This window comes from Sciurus carolinensis, chromosome 13, assembly GCF_902686445.1.
Source record: "Sciurus carolinensis chromosome 13, mSciCar1.2, whole genome shotgun sequence".
NCBI classification, from domain to species: domain Eukaryota; kingdom Metazoa; phylum Chordata; class Mammalia; order Rodentia; family Sciuridae; genus Sciurus; species Sciurus carolinensis.
The window spans coordinates 7,435,468-7,452,044 of NC_062225.1; the positions used below are offsets into that span (position 1 = coordinate 7,435,468).

A 16,577-nucleotide genomic window follows, 5' to 3' on the forward strand; every position below is an offset into this window, starting at 1 on the left:
AATATCCTCTAAGTCATGAATTATTTTTAATGAAATATCCGACAGTGTCATCTATTATACCCAATGAATACACATCAAGAAGCATAATAAATCATTCTTTTACTCCAACCCTTGCTTTGCCATTTTGTAAGTCACACTAATTTATGAGATTTAGAGGTTAAGAGTTTGAATTATCAAAAATATGAAACAAGGGGGCAGGGGCTGGGGCTCAGTGGCAGAGCACTTGCCTAGCACATGTGAGGCACTGGGTTCAATCCTTAGCACCGCATAGAAAAATAAGCAATTAAAATAAAGGCATGCTCATGTTGTCTATCTACAACTACAAAAATTTTTTTTAAAAATGAAACAAAAAAATTAAAGGATTTTTTAGAAAATAAAGGAGAAAATAAAGGTACTATTTCCTTAGTGCAGTCTTTTATCACAGCTGGCCTGAACCTGAGCCTCCTACTCTCTTCTTCTCTTTTGGTCTGCTACCATATAATAAAACTTCTTTGAAAACACAATTTTGGAGTCACTCCTGTAACCTTATGGTGACTAATCACACTGAGAACAAAAGATAAATGCCATTTAAAATCCCAGTTCTTCTTACCTGTCCAGTTTAACTTCCCACTATCTCCAATGTAATATATAGTGAAACTCCAGATACAGTATAAGAAAAAATCTTACTGAACTCATTTTAAAATGTATGTTAAGGAAATAAAATGTTACCCACTATATATCACAGAATATTCTTTAGGAGCATTCTCAGGGAAAAACTCCACTTAGGTCTCAATTTGATGAAAATACATTCCTCTTTTGGAGTCTCTAAAGGTTATGGACTATTTAATTACTATTTCCTTATTTGCTGTTGCCTCACAGAGCTTTAAAGCCAAATCGATAGCCCACCTGCAGCAATTTCTACAGAATCCATGTGCAGCGACCTGTTCATTATTCTCATCCCAAGCTCTTACTAAGTTTCATTATTTTCTCCTACCTATATAATCTCAGCTATTTTCATCATCAGTTTTTGTTTCATTATTTTTTTATACAAGCTATAGGACATGGGGTAATCAAACTTCAATTTAGCTATCTACATGAATTTTCTCTTTGTACTGTCTACTATGCTACATTTCTCAACAATAAGGACATGCAAAATATGTCATTAACCTCCTACTACACAAGGAGAGATTAAATGCTTCAAGTCCTTTTCTATATATACTCCCATGAAGCCTCTCATTCAGTTTTATCTTAGTATTTTATAAGATGTATCGAAATCATTTGTTTATTTCCCTATCCCTTCCACTAAATTCTAAGCAACATAAAGGATCCTATCATTCATTTCTGTATAATGTATTATGTGTTTCAAACATAATACTTAAATGACTGTTAAATGAATAAACAAAACAAGTAAATTGTCAATAAACAAATGAAGGTTAGTTCAGTGGTAGAGTACCTGCCTAGTATGCATGAGGCCCCAGGTTCTATCCCCAGTACACAAAAATAAACACACTCCCCTCACGTTGGACTTCAAACCCTACTTTTTTTCAAGTCCAAGACACAAGTACTTCAGAAGAGGCAGCACAGAGTAGTAGGAAGGATGTGGACTTTGACATTTAGACAGAAATTCTCTTTTTCATTCATGTAACCTTGGGCAATTTGCCATATTTTAATGATCCTAAGGAATGCATCTGACTTCAGAAAAAATAAATGGGAACCTCTTCAGATTCATCTGTTAAATGGAAAAGATCCCTACATTTTGCAGGGTTGTGGTTAAAGCATATATTAAAGTTCAAATAAAATTTCTAAGAGACTACATGAATTCAACAAGTAGTTTTATAAAAAAAATTTTAAGGCTGGGTGTAGTAACATATACCTATAGTCCCAAAGACTGGGAAGGTTGAGGCAGAAGGATGGCTTGAGCACAGGAGTTCAAGACCAGCTTCAGCAACAGTAAGACTGGCTCAAAAAAAACAAAACAAAAATCTTATTTTTAATTAACTAAAGATTCACAAGAAAGTTACAGAAGTAGTACAGAGAAGTCTCTTCTGCCCTTTGTCCATTTGTCCCCAATAGGTGCAACTTAATTATTTCGGTATCAAATCCAGAGATTTGACACTGACACAGTATGTTCAAATTGTTCTATCCCATTTCTCATATGTAAAGATTGCTCAAGATACAGAGCTATTCCATCACCCTCCTGTCACCCCTTTATATTTACATTTTTCCTCCCCATCCTTAACTCTTTGCAACCACTAATCCATGTAACTTTATCATTTTGAGAATGTTATATAAAATCATACAAGCTGTCATTTTTTTATGTAACACAATGCCCAAGATACATTCCAGTTGTTATGTGGATCTACTGTTTATAGTTAAGTAATATTCCATGGTATGAATCTCCACGGTTTAACCATAGACTGCTAAAAGAAAACTATGGTTTTCCCAGTTTGAGGCTAGAACAAATATAGTTGCTGTGATCAACTTCATATAGGTTTTGAGTAGCTATACATTTTCATTTCTCTGCAATAAATGCCTGGGAGCAAAATCACTGGATTATTTGGTAACTGTGTGTCTCGTCTTATTAAAAACAGTCTCAAACAATTTTCTAGCATCTTTGTTCTATTTCATAATCCCAACAGGAATGTATGAACAATCCAATTTCTCCTATTCAAACTGCATTGATTTTTGCATAAGATGTGAGATTTAGGTGGAAGTTCACTTTTTCTTTGAGATATCCAGTTGCTCTAGCATCACTTGTTGAAAAGACCATTTCTTCCATTGACCTCAATCTGTGTGTTTTTTAAAAATCATCTCTGATTCTCTATTGTGTATCATTTGTCTATGCTCTCTCCACACAGTCTTGATTACTGTAGTTACATTGTATATATTGAAATTAGGGACAGTGACTCCAGTTTAATCTTCTTCAAAAGTGTTTTTGTGGGAATTTGGATGGCAATTATATTAAACCAATATATCAATTTGGAAAGAACTGATATTTTTTATTACACTGATGCACCAATCCATGAACATGTCTCTCCATTTGTTTAGATCTTTATTTCATTATTGTTCTGTAGTTTTCAGAATACGAGTCCACTTGTTTTTTTTAATTTATTTATTTGTTCTAATTAGTTATAAATGACAGTAGAATGTATTTTGATACATCATACATAAATGGAGTATAACATTCTTCTGATTGTACATGAAGTAGAGTTACAGTCGCATAATCATATTTTTTAGATCATGTCACCTGAAAACAGGGGCAGTTTCATTATTTTCCTTTTGGCTCTGCATGCCTTTCAGCCTAGCTGTATCACTCTATTTGAAGTGAGTTTCTCACACAGCATATAGTGGGTCATGCTTTTTAAATCTATTCCGTCAGTCGTCTTTTAATTGGTGTATTCAGACTATATTTAATGTGATTATATATTTAAGGCTTAAGTGTAACTTTCCGGTTTTTCTTTGTTCAGTTTTTCCTGTTTTTTCCATTTTCTATAATTGCATTTGGACTTCTTTCTGGTGTTTTCGAGTATACTCTCTGTATACCTGTTTTCAGGGGTTGCTCTAGGTATTACAGTACATAAATGTAACTTACCACAGCTTACCTTTTACTGATTTAAGTGAGAGTATAGAAACCTTATCTCTTTTTATGACCCCTTTCCCCTATTAATAAAATGCTCATCTTAAATGTTTCCTCTACATACACTGAGAACCACATTCAATGATATTTGAAAACTAAATAAATAAGGGAATTCTATTGCATTTACCCATATTTTTGCTCTCCATATTGTATATGTGGTCCTTCCTTCCTTCCTCCTGTCTGAATGTTCCTTCTTTTACCACTTCCTCTCTGGTTAAATTCCTTAGCTTTTCTTTTAGGGTAGCTCCACTAGCAACAAATTCTTAGTTTTTCTTCATCTGAGAAATGTCCTGATTTTCCCTTCATTCCTCAAGGACACTTTTGACTTTTGCCAGATCAGAATAGGGAGTTGACAGTCCTTTATTCCTAACACTTGAAAGATGCTACACTACTCCCTTCTTACCCTCTTGGCTTAAAAAAGTCTGCATTCTTGAACCGGTATTCCCTATAAGTAATGCATCATTTCTCTCTTGGTTTTCAGAAGTTTATGAAAATGTCTTGGCATGTATCTTCTGAGTGACTCCTGTTAGGTGTTCTCTCACCTTTTTAAATTTATTTTAAGTCTTTGGTAACCCGTTAGGAAAATTTTCAGCAATTGTTTTTCGATTTTTTTTTTCAGTTTATACTCTGATGACTGAAAATAATCATTAGGCCTTTTGTTAAAGTTCCACCTGACTCTAAGGCTTTATTCACATTATTTCAATGTTTTTTCTCTCTGTTGTTTAGATTAGGTAATTTGATTAGATAATTTCTTTTTTAATTCTTTTTAGTTATCTATAACACCAAGATACACCCAGACATAATTACAAAAGCACAGAATACAACCTGCTCCAATTCAGTCCTCAGCATCCACCCCTCTTCACTCCACCAATCTCTTCAATCCATTTACAGTTTGCTTTTTTTAAAAAAATCAGTGAATACACTCAATGCTGGGACCCACCATGCCACATCCTTGCAGGCACATACAAAAGTTCGGTCAGATTCATTCCACTGTTCTTCCCTTTGCTGGTCTCTTCTTCCTCCTCCTCAATCCCCTTCGTTTACACTACTGATCTCACCTCTATCTTGATGAAATTCCCCCCCACTCCTCACCTTATTTTGCATTAGCTTCCACATATCAGAGAAAACATTCAACATTTTTTGGGGGGATGGGCTTATTTCATTTAGCATGATAGTCTTCAGTTCCATCTACTTATCTGCAAATGACATAATTTCATCCTTCTTTATAGCTGTGTATATATACCACATTATTTTTATCCATTCATCTATTGAATGGCACCTAGGTTGGTTCTCTAGCTTAGCTATTGTGAATTGTTCTGCTATAAACACTGATGTGACTGCATCACTGTAGTATCATGATTTTAAATCTTAGCTATATACCAAGGAGTGTGATAGCTGGGTCATATGATGGTTCCATTCCTAGTTTCTTGAGGAATCTCCACACTGCTTTCCAGAGTCATTGCACTAATTTGCAGTCCCACCAACAATGTACGTGTACCTTTCCCCCCACATCCTTGCCAACCTGTATATTTGTATTATTGACAACTGCCATCCTGACTGGAGATGAAATTTCAGTGTAGTTTTGATTTGCATTTCCCTACTTGGTAGAGATGTTGAACATTTTTCATGTATTTGTTGACCTTTTGTATTTTTTCTTTTGAGAAGTGTCTGTTTAGTTCTTTTGACCATTTATTGACTGAGTTACTGGGGGGCAGGGTTGGTGTTTTTTGAGTTCTTTGTATATCCTGGTTATTAATCCCCTGAGGAGCAGGTCACAAAAATTTTCTCCCATTCTGTAGGCTCTCTCTTCATCTCTTCACATTCATTTCCTTTGCTGTGCGGAAGCTTTTAAATTTAATACCATTCCAGTTTTTTTTGTTTTTGTTTTTGTTTTTGTTTTGGTACCAGGGATTGAACTCAGGGGCACTTAACCACTGAGCCATATCCCCAGCCCTTTTTTTGTATTTTATTTAGAGACAGGGTTTCACTGAGTTGCTTAGCGCCTTGCTAAGTTGATGAGGCTGGCTTTGAACTCGAGATCCTCCTGCCCTGGCCTCCCGAGCTTCTTGGACTATAGGTGTGCACCATCCCCTACAGCCCAGTTATTAATTTTTTAATTTACTTTTTGAGTTTTAGGAGTCTTGTTAAGGAAATTGGTTCCTATGCTGACATGCTGGAGTGTAGGGCCTACATTTTCTTTTAGCAGTTGCAGGTTTCTGGTCTAATTCCTAGGTCTTTCATCCACTTCAAGTTGAATTTTGTGTAGGGTGAGAGATAGGGGTCAAATTTCATTCTTCTACATATGAATTTCCACTTTTCCCAAGACCATTTGTTAAAAGGGATATCTTTCTCCAGCCTAAATTTTTGGCACCTTTGTCTAATACCAAATAACCATACTGATGTGGGTTTGTCTCCGTGTCTTCTATTCTATTCCATTGGTTTTCATGCCTGTTTTGGTGTCAGTGTCAGGTTGGTTTTGCTACTAGTTCTGTAGTATGATTTTAAGTCTGGTATTGTGATGCCTCCTGCTTTGCTCTTCTTGCTAAGGATTGCTTTTGCTATTTTGAGTGTCTTATTTTCTCAAAAGAATTTCAGAACTGCTTTTTCTAGTTCTATGAAGAATGCCGTTTGAATTTTGCTGGGCACTGTATTGCAGATTAGGTAATTTCTGTTGTCCTATTCTTAAAGTTCTTTCTCCATTCTGCTGTTTGAGAGCACTGAGTATTTACTGTATTTTTTAAACTTTTTATTATGGCAAAATGTACATAAAATTAGCATTTTCACCATTTTTAAATATATAATTCAGTGGCATTAAGTCTATACAGTGTTGTGCATCCGTAACCTCTATTTTCAGAATTTTCAGCATCCCCCTACAAAAAAAACTCTGTATCCATTAAATAATAAATCTGTCTCTATGAATTTGCCTATTCTACATATATATGGAATCAAATATTTGTCCTTTTGTGCCTGGCATATTTTACTTAGCAGGTTTTCAAAGCTCACTTTTAGCCTGGTTTTAAATTGAATTGTTTTGTTTTGGTTGAATTTTACTTCTTTAGATATTCTGGATATTAAGCCCTTATAAGATAAATGATTTGAAAATTTTTCTCTCATTTTTTTGTTTTTTTTTAATTTGATTTTGTGGTGCAGGTAATCAAACCCAGGGCCCTGCACCTGTAGGCAAGCACTCTACCACTGAGATGTATCCCCAGACCTCCTGTGTTATTTTTTTTAATAGATTTTTCTTTAAGAGACATTTTTGTTTGATCAGGAAGTACAGAGAGTTCCCACAAACCCCCTTCTATCTTCCCAACAATTTCCCCTATCATTTATATCTTGTATTACAGTGGAGCACTTGTTAGATGTGATGAACAAATAATGATATTTGTGATAGTTTGATCCTAGGTTCACTCTTGGTAGTGTACATTCTGTGGGTTTTTAAATGTACAATGACATGTATTCATTCTGGTATTCTATATCACACAGAGAACAGCTTCACTGTCCTAAAAACCCCAGTATCCACCTACCTATTCATCCCTCCCTCCCACCAAATCCCTGGCAACCAACGCTTTTTTTTAGTCTCTATAGTTTGTTTCAAGTGGGCTCAAAATTGCTTTTTGAAACATTCATATGATGAATGCCTTAGAATCCTTGTCAGACAATTGTAACATGTTGCATTTTAATGATGGCTTCTCTTGTCTTTTCTCAAGTAGTTCTAATTCTTGTGATGACAAGTAAATTTCTTTACTGAGACCTGTACTATCACTCTCTGAATCTTTTGTTTTTGGAGGCTTCCTATAACTTTGCTCCTGCTAGAAAAGGGGGACACTGTCTCAGTAGATACTAGGTTGGGGTGGACCATCCAGGCTGAGGAGTACACTCTCCTTGTTACCGGAGACAGAGGTGGAAGTTCAAGTTCTCCACTAGAACTCTGCTATCATCACCAGAGCTGGGAAGAACAGAGGTGCTTTGTTACTGCTCCTCATATGTCCTCCACTGACTTGATGGGTGGTTGGCCCCACTTCTGCTTAGAAGTGGTAAGAGTTCTGATTTAGCATGAGGTCTCAACTGCCACCATCCTAGCAAGAAGGGGCACCTCTTACTACAAAATGGAAGCAGAAGTCTTGGCTCCCTATGTGGTCTCCACTGACACCATGGGATTGGGGCCTCCTTACTGCCTGGTGAAGATGGACGTCCTTGTTCCTCAGTCAGCCTTCTTTGTTACCACACTGGCTGGGAGTAGGGGGTGGGAAATGAGGTCCAAGGAGGTACAGTTGAGGTTCTTTGTTACAACCTAGCAAGGTTCAGAGGCAAGGCTCTCTACTTGGCCTCTGCAGGTAGGAATGGGGCTCTAGTTTTCTCTATAGTGTTCAGTAGTTAAGGTCTAAAAGTTGTCTGTTTTGTGAGGTTTTCCCTCTCCTAGTCCTTTAACTCAGGAGGGATTTTTTTTTGGGGGGGAGTGTCTTTTTTTGGCTACACCCATTGTCAAGTCCAGTTGCCAGTTATTCCAGCATTCTTTCTGGGATATATGGAAAAAAGGAAAATATAAGAACTCACTGACATGTTATTCTTCATGTCTTAAAGACCCTAGCCAGTTTAATAGCTTTTACTAATAGCTGTATCATGGGTCAGGCACAAAAACAAACAGTACTGAACTTGGAGTTCAGAGGACTGGGTTCAAATATCAGCTAACTCAGAAGTTCAGGAAAATCCTAACTGTCACGAATGTCTGAATGTCACAATTATTTAACCTCTTTGAACCTCAGCTCCTATGTCTGCAAACAGAAATAACACCACTAATTCACAAGACTGGGAAAGACTGAGATTATGTATTTAAGATTGAGATTACGTACACCTGATAGAACACTAGGCATACAGTTTGCACTCAGTGGCCCTGAATCTCTGCATGTCAAAATACTTAAGATAAAAAAGGAATTATTTGAGACCCATTAGATGTAAATAAGCTCTGAATTAGTAATTATTTATTCTCTACTTTCTTATTTTAAGATAGGTCCCCATCCCAAATAGATTCAGAGAAATACAAATATAAACTAAAGGTAACCTGTAATTTCAGTGTAGAGATGAATCTATCTTGGTTTCTCACTTCTTGTTCTAGTTGGAGAGTATTCTGGTATTTTTCAGCTTCAGAAACTGGAGCCCCTAGACCAAAATGATGTTCTTTGGTGGTAACCTAGTATAAAGAATGGGAAAAAACAGAGGTATTAGTTTTTAAAAAGCTATGATTTCTCATAGTTATCAAAAAATTTTGAAAATTCATAACATTCTTAGATGATGTTTTAAATTGTGCCCCATTGGTTAAAAGGTGAAACTTATTTTCTTGAATTTACATTATAAAACTTTATCTGTATGTTTTCAAAATATAAAACTATGATCTTGAACATATTTTTCAAAGATATGCCCTATCTTATCACTGTTCTAAGCAAATACAAGTAGGTAGCAAATGAAGCAGTCCATGTCTAGGCCTGTGTTGTCCAACACAATAGCCATTAGCTACATTCTTGCTATTGCTATTGTGTGGTAAAGACTATGGGCATTAACAGAAAAGTTTGATTGTCCTTTACTAATACAAATTAAACAACACTAGGGTACCATTTTTAACCATCACCTTCGCAAAAAAAAAAAAAAATTGGATATACAATTCAGCATCCTAATACTCAGTGGTAGCAGTATAAATTGATACAGAATTTATGGAGAATGATTGTGTAAATATCTATTAACATTACAAAAGCATACACAGCTTCTGTCCAAATAATTAGATTTCTAGGAATTTAACCTACACAAACATTTGCACATGTACAAAATAACAAAGTTGAAGATTTTCCATTAGTATACTATACGTACTCCTCCACATTGAGATTTTTTTTTAACCTGATCACATATCTTAAAGATTGTGTAATTTAGGGAAGTATTTTCTTTTCATGAATAAAAGTTACCATTATATAAAGAAAGTGAAAATTTACTATAAGCGTCCTAGATGTTTCTTTCCAACACAGCTTCTGTTCTCCAAAATCTCCCTCAGTGAATTATAGAATTAAGATCTCCCCATTGACTGGTCCTGTATTGCACCCTGTGCAACCTGACACTCAAGCAAACCGCAGATTTAGTTCCCTTTACTCCTTTCCCTAAACAAGATACAAACCTCCTTTTATGTTCATTTCAATAATTACTGCCCCACCTAGAATGTCAGCATAAAATCTCACTGACTATTTGAAATCATGAATCATTTAGGTTTTTATGGACTACGTCAAAATCCTATAATTTCTTACATAATTTCTGTCGGGAAGTGTGTTTCTAGTTACAAACATTCTACTTAGGGTAATAAAATGATTTCTCTGTTCAGCAAGATTGTTTAAATTTTAGTGAAGAGATGAATCACATGGGAATCTTGTTTAAAAGCAGACCCTTATTCTCAGTAACCTAAGATTCTGCATTTGTATAAAGCTGCCCTGAAAATCCTATTTGGCTAGTACCACATTTTAAATTGCTAGGATCTATTTAATTAAAGTCTAAGCCTGCCTAATATTCAGAGTTCTTCATAATTTGTTCTCTTCCCACTTTTTCAAACTTATCTCCTAATTGACACTTCCAAGAACCCCTCTAGTAAAGACAAACTATTCTACACAGACTTCATACATACACTTAAATGCATTTTTCTCTATTTAACTAGATACTTGTAAGGCTTTTCTTGAATTCCACATTCTCCAGGAGTTTTTCTCTATCTTCTCTATTACATAATGATCACTTCTTCATTGACACTTTTGTATGTACTAAATATAAAACAATGTATGTAACTATTTATTTCTTCTGGATATGTCTTCCTCACACATTTTTTTAAGGGGGTACAGGGGATTGAACTCAGGGGCACTCAACCACTGAGCAACATCCCCAGCCCTATTTTGTATTTTATTTAGAGATAGGGTCTCGCTGAGTTGCTTAGTGCCTCGTTTTTGCTGAGGCTGGCTCTGAACCCGTGATCCTCCTGCCTCAGCCTCCCAAGCCACTGGGATTACAGGCATGTGCCACCACCCCCAGCTATTTATCATAATCTTAAGAACAAGCAATGTTCAAAAGCTGTGTCTTTACACATTGTAAATTGTTCTTTATAAAATAGGAAGGTGCCAGGGCAGAGGTGCACGCCTATAATCCCAGTGGCTCGGGAGACTGAGGCAGAGGATTGCAAGTTCAAAGCCAGACATAGCAATTTAGGGAGGCCCTAAGCAACTTAGTGAGACCCTGTCTCAAAATAAAAAAATTAAATGGGCTGGGGGCTGGGGATGTGGCTCAGTGGTTAAGCACCCCTGGGCTCAATCCCTGGTACCAAAAAAAAAAAAAAAAAAAAAAGTGTCAATATAATTTGTTGAGGTTTATAAGCAGTTTGCAAAAGGAGACAAAATTGAATTGTTCTTTCTCTTTGGTAAACCAAAGTCAAATAGGAATCCTACAAAATTACCAATAAGGCTAGTCTAGGAATTAAAAACATGAAGCAGCCACACAAACCACTGAACAACCATGAGCAATCATGTTGGGGTTGCTACTTACCACCCACACCCACACTAGCTTTGGAGAGAATACTGCTGACTGGGGAGAGAGGTAAGTGTAACTGAAATTTCCACACCTCGGTATACCTGAATATCTTACACATTCCAGTGATCTCTACCACCAGTATCCGTAAGAACAGAATGTGGTACTTCTGTACAGATCTCATATAGAGAATGCAAGTGCTACGCTCATTCTCAATTGGAAGTAGCAAACACAGTGGTTAAGAGCTTGCATTCTGGCTGGTGGCGGTGGTGCACACCTGTAATCCCAGCAGATCCAGAGACTGAGGCAGGAGGATTGAGAGTTCAAAGTCAGCCTCAGCAACTCAGTGAGACCCTGTCTCTAAAGAAAATACAAAATAAGGTATGTAACTCAGTGGTTGAGTGGCCCTAGGTTCAATCCCTGGCACACACACACAAAAAGAACATTTATTTTGGTATCAGACTGCCAATGTTCATAACGTTAATTGTGTCACTTCTTAGTTGCATGACACTGGGCATGTTACTTCTCTAGCCATGGTTTCCTCATCTATTCACTAGGTATTCACTAGGGTGACAGTTGAGAGTGCCTGCCTCATAGAGTTATATGATGATTAAATGAATTAAGATATGTAAAGCTCTCAGAATAGTGCCTGGTACATAATAAGTACTATATTATTTTACCATTATTATTATAACTAATTCCTCCCACTATCTAATCAGCCATCATATCCTACTGATCTTTTCACTGAAATCTCTATCAGTTTTAATTCATGCTATCAGATTGTAAGTCGTATTTATTCATTGATCAAATTTTTAAATAGCTAGAATGTGAAGGAATCAATAATATTAGTGTAAAGGGATAAAAAATGGAAAACAAATTAAAAACCTACAATTTCAACCTTCAATTACTCTAGAGAAGTCCAGAAAAAATAAATCAGAAATTACAACAAAGCATGACTGCTGCCACATAAAAGTATTGCATAAATACGTATGCTAAAAGAAGACAGAAAAGAACTACTAAAAAGAATTTCTGACTTCTACGTCCCCCCACCCCAACCAAAAGACTTAGGATCTTCTCTCTCCATTCTCTCTACTGGAGCACTGAACACATTATATTGCTTTTACTAGATGTCCACACCATGGCAACTCTAACAAGTCTAACACAGACTTAAATCCCTCACCTGCACCCTTGTTCTCCCAGCCCTGCCTCCACTCCAGTCTTCTCTGTGTCAAATGGCACCATCAGTTGTGCATGAACCCAAGGTCAAAAACGGAGGAGTCGTTTTTAATCTATTTCCCTGACTCTCGTCTAATCTATCAGCAAGTCTTGCTGGTTCCACCTCCAAAATATATCCTAAATCCATGCACTTCTATACATTTTTACTACTACCTCCCAAATCCAAGTTGCCACCATCTCCCACCTGGATTTCTGTAAGTTTCCTTCTGGTCTTTCTGCTTCTTCTATCGCTCCTTACAGCTTATTCAATACACTACAATCAAATCAATCACTTTAAAACAACAAGGTACCAGTTGGAGCTGTAGCTCAGTGATAAAGAATTTGTCTAGCAGGCTCAAGGCCCTGGGTTCAATCCCACACTGTTAAAAAAAATTAAAAAGTAAAATTAAACAATACCATTTGAAAACACTCCAATGGCTTCCTACTGCAGTAAGAATAAAATCCATATGTTCTAAGGCCCAACATGATTTGGGCCCTACTTTCACTTAAAAGACTCGACACTCTCTTCCTTGTTCACCTACCAGCTTTGTTTTCTTTCTGTTACTCTAATGCACTGCTATGATCTGAATATTGGTCCTCCTTTTCATGTTGAAATCATATCCCTCAAAATGGTACGAGGGCTGAGGGTGTAGTTCGGTGGCAGAACATCTGCTTAGTATGTCTGAGGGCGTGAGTTTCATCCCCAGCACCAAAAAAAAAAATTGGTGGGAGGGTGTTGCAGTATTTGGGAGGTAATTAGGTTGTGATTAAGTGCCCTTTTTTAAAAAAAAGAAAAAAGGCCCCTGAGAACTCCTTCGCCTGTGCAAATGTCCTGAAGGTAACTGTGAACCAGGAAATAGCCCCTCGCCAAACATGAAATCTGCTGGCACCTTGATCTTGGACTTCCCATCTCCAGAACGGTGAGAATAAAAATTTTTGTTGTTCACAAGCTACTAAGTAGACATTTTGTGAGAGCAACTCAAATGGACCAAGTCATGTGCCAGTCTCCTCTCTTCATAGCCTCTGCCCATGCTTCTCCCATCAGGAATATTCTCTTCACAGCCCTTTGCATGGCTGACCCTTTTTCATCCTCAGTCCTTTGGTTTAAATACCAGAGGGTCTTCCCTGCCCTCTCACCTAACATGGCCTCTCTCCCAGTCACTCTCTAAGCTATCGTGCTTATCACTACTTGAAATTACATTGTTTATTTATTCACATTTATTATCTTTCCCTATTACAATATAAATTCCAAGATATCTAGGCTCTTGTCTGGTCACAACTATAATATCGCCAATGCCTGATAACTGCCCACCAAAGTTGCTTAGTAAAACATTTATTTTATAGTTAGTAAAATATTTTTATAGTTGCTCAATAGAACATTTTCAAAATAATGAATTTTGATTATTTAAACAAAGCAGTTTCAGTGGTGGGGGTACAGGGAAAAGTTTGAAGAGGACTAACTAATGAATGTGGATTAGAGAAGTGGAAAGAGAAAATGTAAACTTATTTTAGAAAGCATGGCTGAAAGAAAAAAGGAGGTAGAGTGAAAGTTGGAGGAAAACCAAGGTTGTAGAAGGGTCTTTACGAGAGGAGAAAAATATGTTTCTTAATTCTCAAAGACCCATTTCAGAATTAAACAAAAGCCCTGGGTTCTTTTCTCAGGAAAATGCAAATGCAGGTTGAGCACAGCATCCCCAACCTGAAAAATCCAAACCCTGAAATGCTCCAAAATCTGAACTCTGACCACTAACACACCACCCCAAGTAAACTATTCCACATGTGAACTCATCTGTGGGGCTGAAATCAAAATGTGGGTGCACCAAAAACACTGTATAAAATTACCTTCAGGCCATGTGTATTAGATGTATATGAAACATAAATGAATTTTGTATTTAGACTTAGGTCCCATCCCCAAGATGTTTCATTAGACTTATGCAATTTTTTGAAATAAAAAAAATCCAAAACCTAGACTTCTGATACTTTGTGGTCTCAAGCACTTCATGCAGGGATGCTCAACGTTACCTGCAAAACTTTACAATTTCAGGAAGTTCAAGAATTCCTTAAGGTTCATGGTCTCAGGTGAAGGAACCCCAAAGTATGCAAACAACCATTCCTAAGACATGGGTTAATGTTAACTGATGGAGAAGAAAAAATGGGGGTAATATGAGGCAACCCAGGTAAAGAGTGTGCACTGTTTTCTTGGACAAGGATGAGAAAAGCAAGGGTAGGTGAAGATGTGGATAAGAAGAAGTAGAAATGAGGACATTCCTATATAGAATTTTCAGTGAAATAGAGGATCGAATGCTAAAAAGTATCATGAATGTTAAGCAAAATACAAGGCACATAAAAGATAACTGACAAATGTGTATTTATTATATTGATAGGGCTCTGTGGTGCAAGACTGAAATCCTAGCTCATTGGGACACTGAGACAGGAAGACTTGTGAATGTGAGGTTAGCCTGGGCAACACAGCAAGACCACGTCTCAAAAAGGGGGAAAAGAAAAGAAAATGCAGGTGTGCTTTATACGCAATTCTGAAATCTGATGCCACAAAAGCTCAACAAGGATTAAGTTTTTGTTTTCCTGCTAAGAAATTATCTCCAAAAGTTTAGACTTATAGACAATTTGAATAAGAAGGAAAAGTCGAAGGGTGTGGAACCACACAAAATTTTATGAATAATATTCAGAGATTTTCATATATGTAATGTGAATAAATGTTTTGTGAATTCACTTAAAAACAGTGAAGTCTCAGTTTAACTTCTCTTTAGAAAAAAGAAATTTCTCCAGTCATTCTATCCAAACCCCAAGCTCTGCTCATTTCTACAATCCTGACCATAGTGTAAAGAAATAATTTGTCTCTTCAAAGCTACTCTCTTAGGAGAGGTAGTGTTTATCAAGATCTCTTGGAAACACAAGAAGGGATTAAACAGTTGTTTTCAGGAGGCTCTTCTAAGCTAAAAGGATTCAGTAATATAATGAACTGTTGCTAAGAGCATTACAAGACAAAGAGAACTACCTTACTAACTAACTCACTTCAAAATATTATCCTGGGATGCATGTATAAGAAGGCTTACAGTAGTATACTTCTTAATGGCTCCAAACTTTATAAATCTACTGTACACCAACAGCAGATAAATGGTGGGGTGTTTTAACAAGGGAACGCTAATCAGCAAAGTAACTACAAACAATAAGGACAAATCTTAAAAACAATGCTGAGTAAAGAAGCAAGATGCAAAACAGTACTTAGTAAAATTCCATGTATATGAAATTCAAGAACAAGCTAAACTATAATAAGCATGTTCACATAAAAGACTGTGAAACTACAAGGAAAGTCAAGGAAGTCAGGAAAGCGGTCATCTCTGAGAGGGGAAAAAAGCGTGTGATGTGTAAGAAGATGAATATCAGCACCTGCTCTAACTGCCTCTGCATATGGAGAAGTTTAAAGCAAATCATTCTACAACAACCTGCTCTAAGCAACTGAAAAAGAAGGCAGAAAAGAGACCTCAGAGAATGTCTACACCTGAATATTTTTTTGGGCTACAAGAATAGTTTTTCTTCACAAACTAAATGAGATATGTTCCGAAGCTGCCACTTAATGCCAAAGTTTAGAGTCTGAAATAATTCGTTAATGTAATGACCTTCCTAGTTAATTCTCAATAATTAAGACCAAAAGGTTTAGTACGTTAATCAATTAAAATATAAACGAGAATCACATTTATTCTGGAGGCAGAGATGAATATAATTGTTCCCTTTCTCTTATAAATAACCTATTTATTTCATTTACAAAGGACCAAATTGTACTTGAAATGTTGAAAGCTGGTAGAGAACACTTAAAATAACACACAGCCGGGGACAAAAAGTTCTGAAAAGGAAAAAAGGAAAACGCTAGAACACTGTCTTCTCTGCAAAGTTTTGATGAAGTCTTAATTTTATTTTATTCGGGGCGGGGATTCTTTGAGGTGCTGGGTCCGTGAAAACCGCAGATCTGAGACCTAAATCGCTTTTCAAACAAGTCAACGTACTCTGCCTCTCCTGTGTACAATCTCTCCTGGAATTGTACTATGCAAATAAATGTCCAAGCATCTGGCCGAGTCTATAAGGAAGACGCGAGGTGAGGCTGGTCAGGAAGAGGCAGACTGAACTCCCAAATCTGACTTCCAAGGGTCTCGGCTCCAGTCCAGCGTTTCTAAGCAGACCAACCCCG

The 16,577-nt window shown here is 36.7% G+C and overlaps 1 protein-coding gene across 1 annotated transcript in view; it reads right to left on the bottom strand.

Moving 5' to 3' along the window:
• The window catches only part of Tsga10 (testis specific 10), a 109,311-nt gene that overhangs the window by 92,412 nt on the left and 322 nt on the right, over positions 1-16,577 (bottom strand). The window contains 1 exon segment of the mRNA XM_047522211.1: positions 8,679-8,807. Within this exon segment, the coding sequence (XP_047378167.1) occupies positions 8,679-8,807 (129 nt within the window).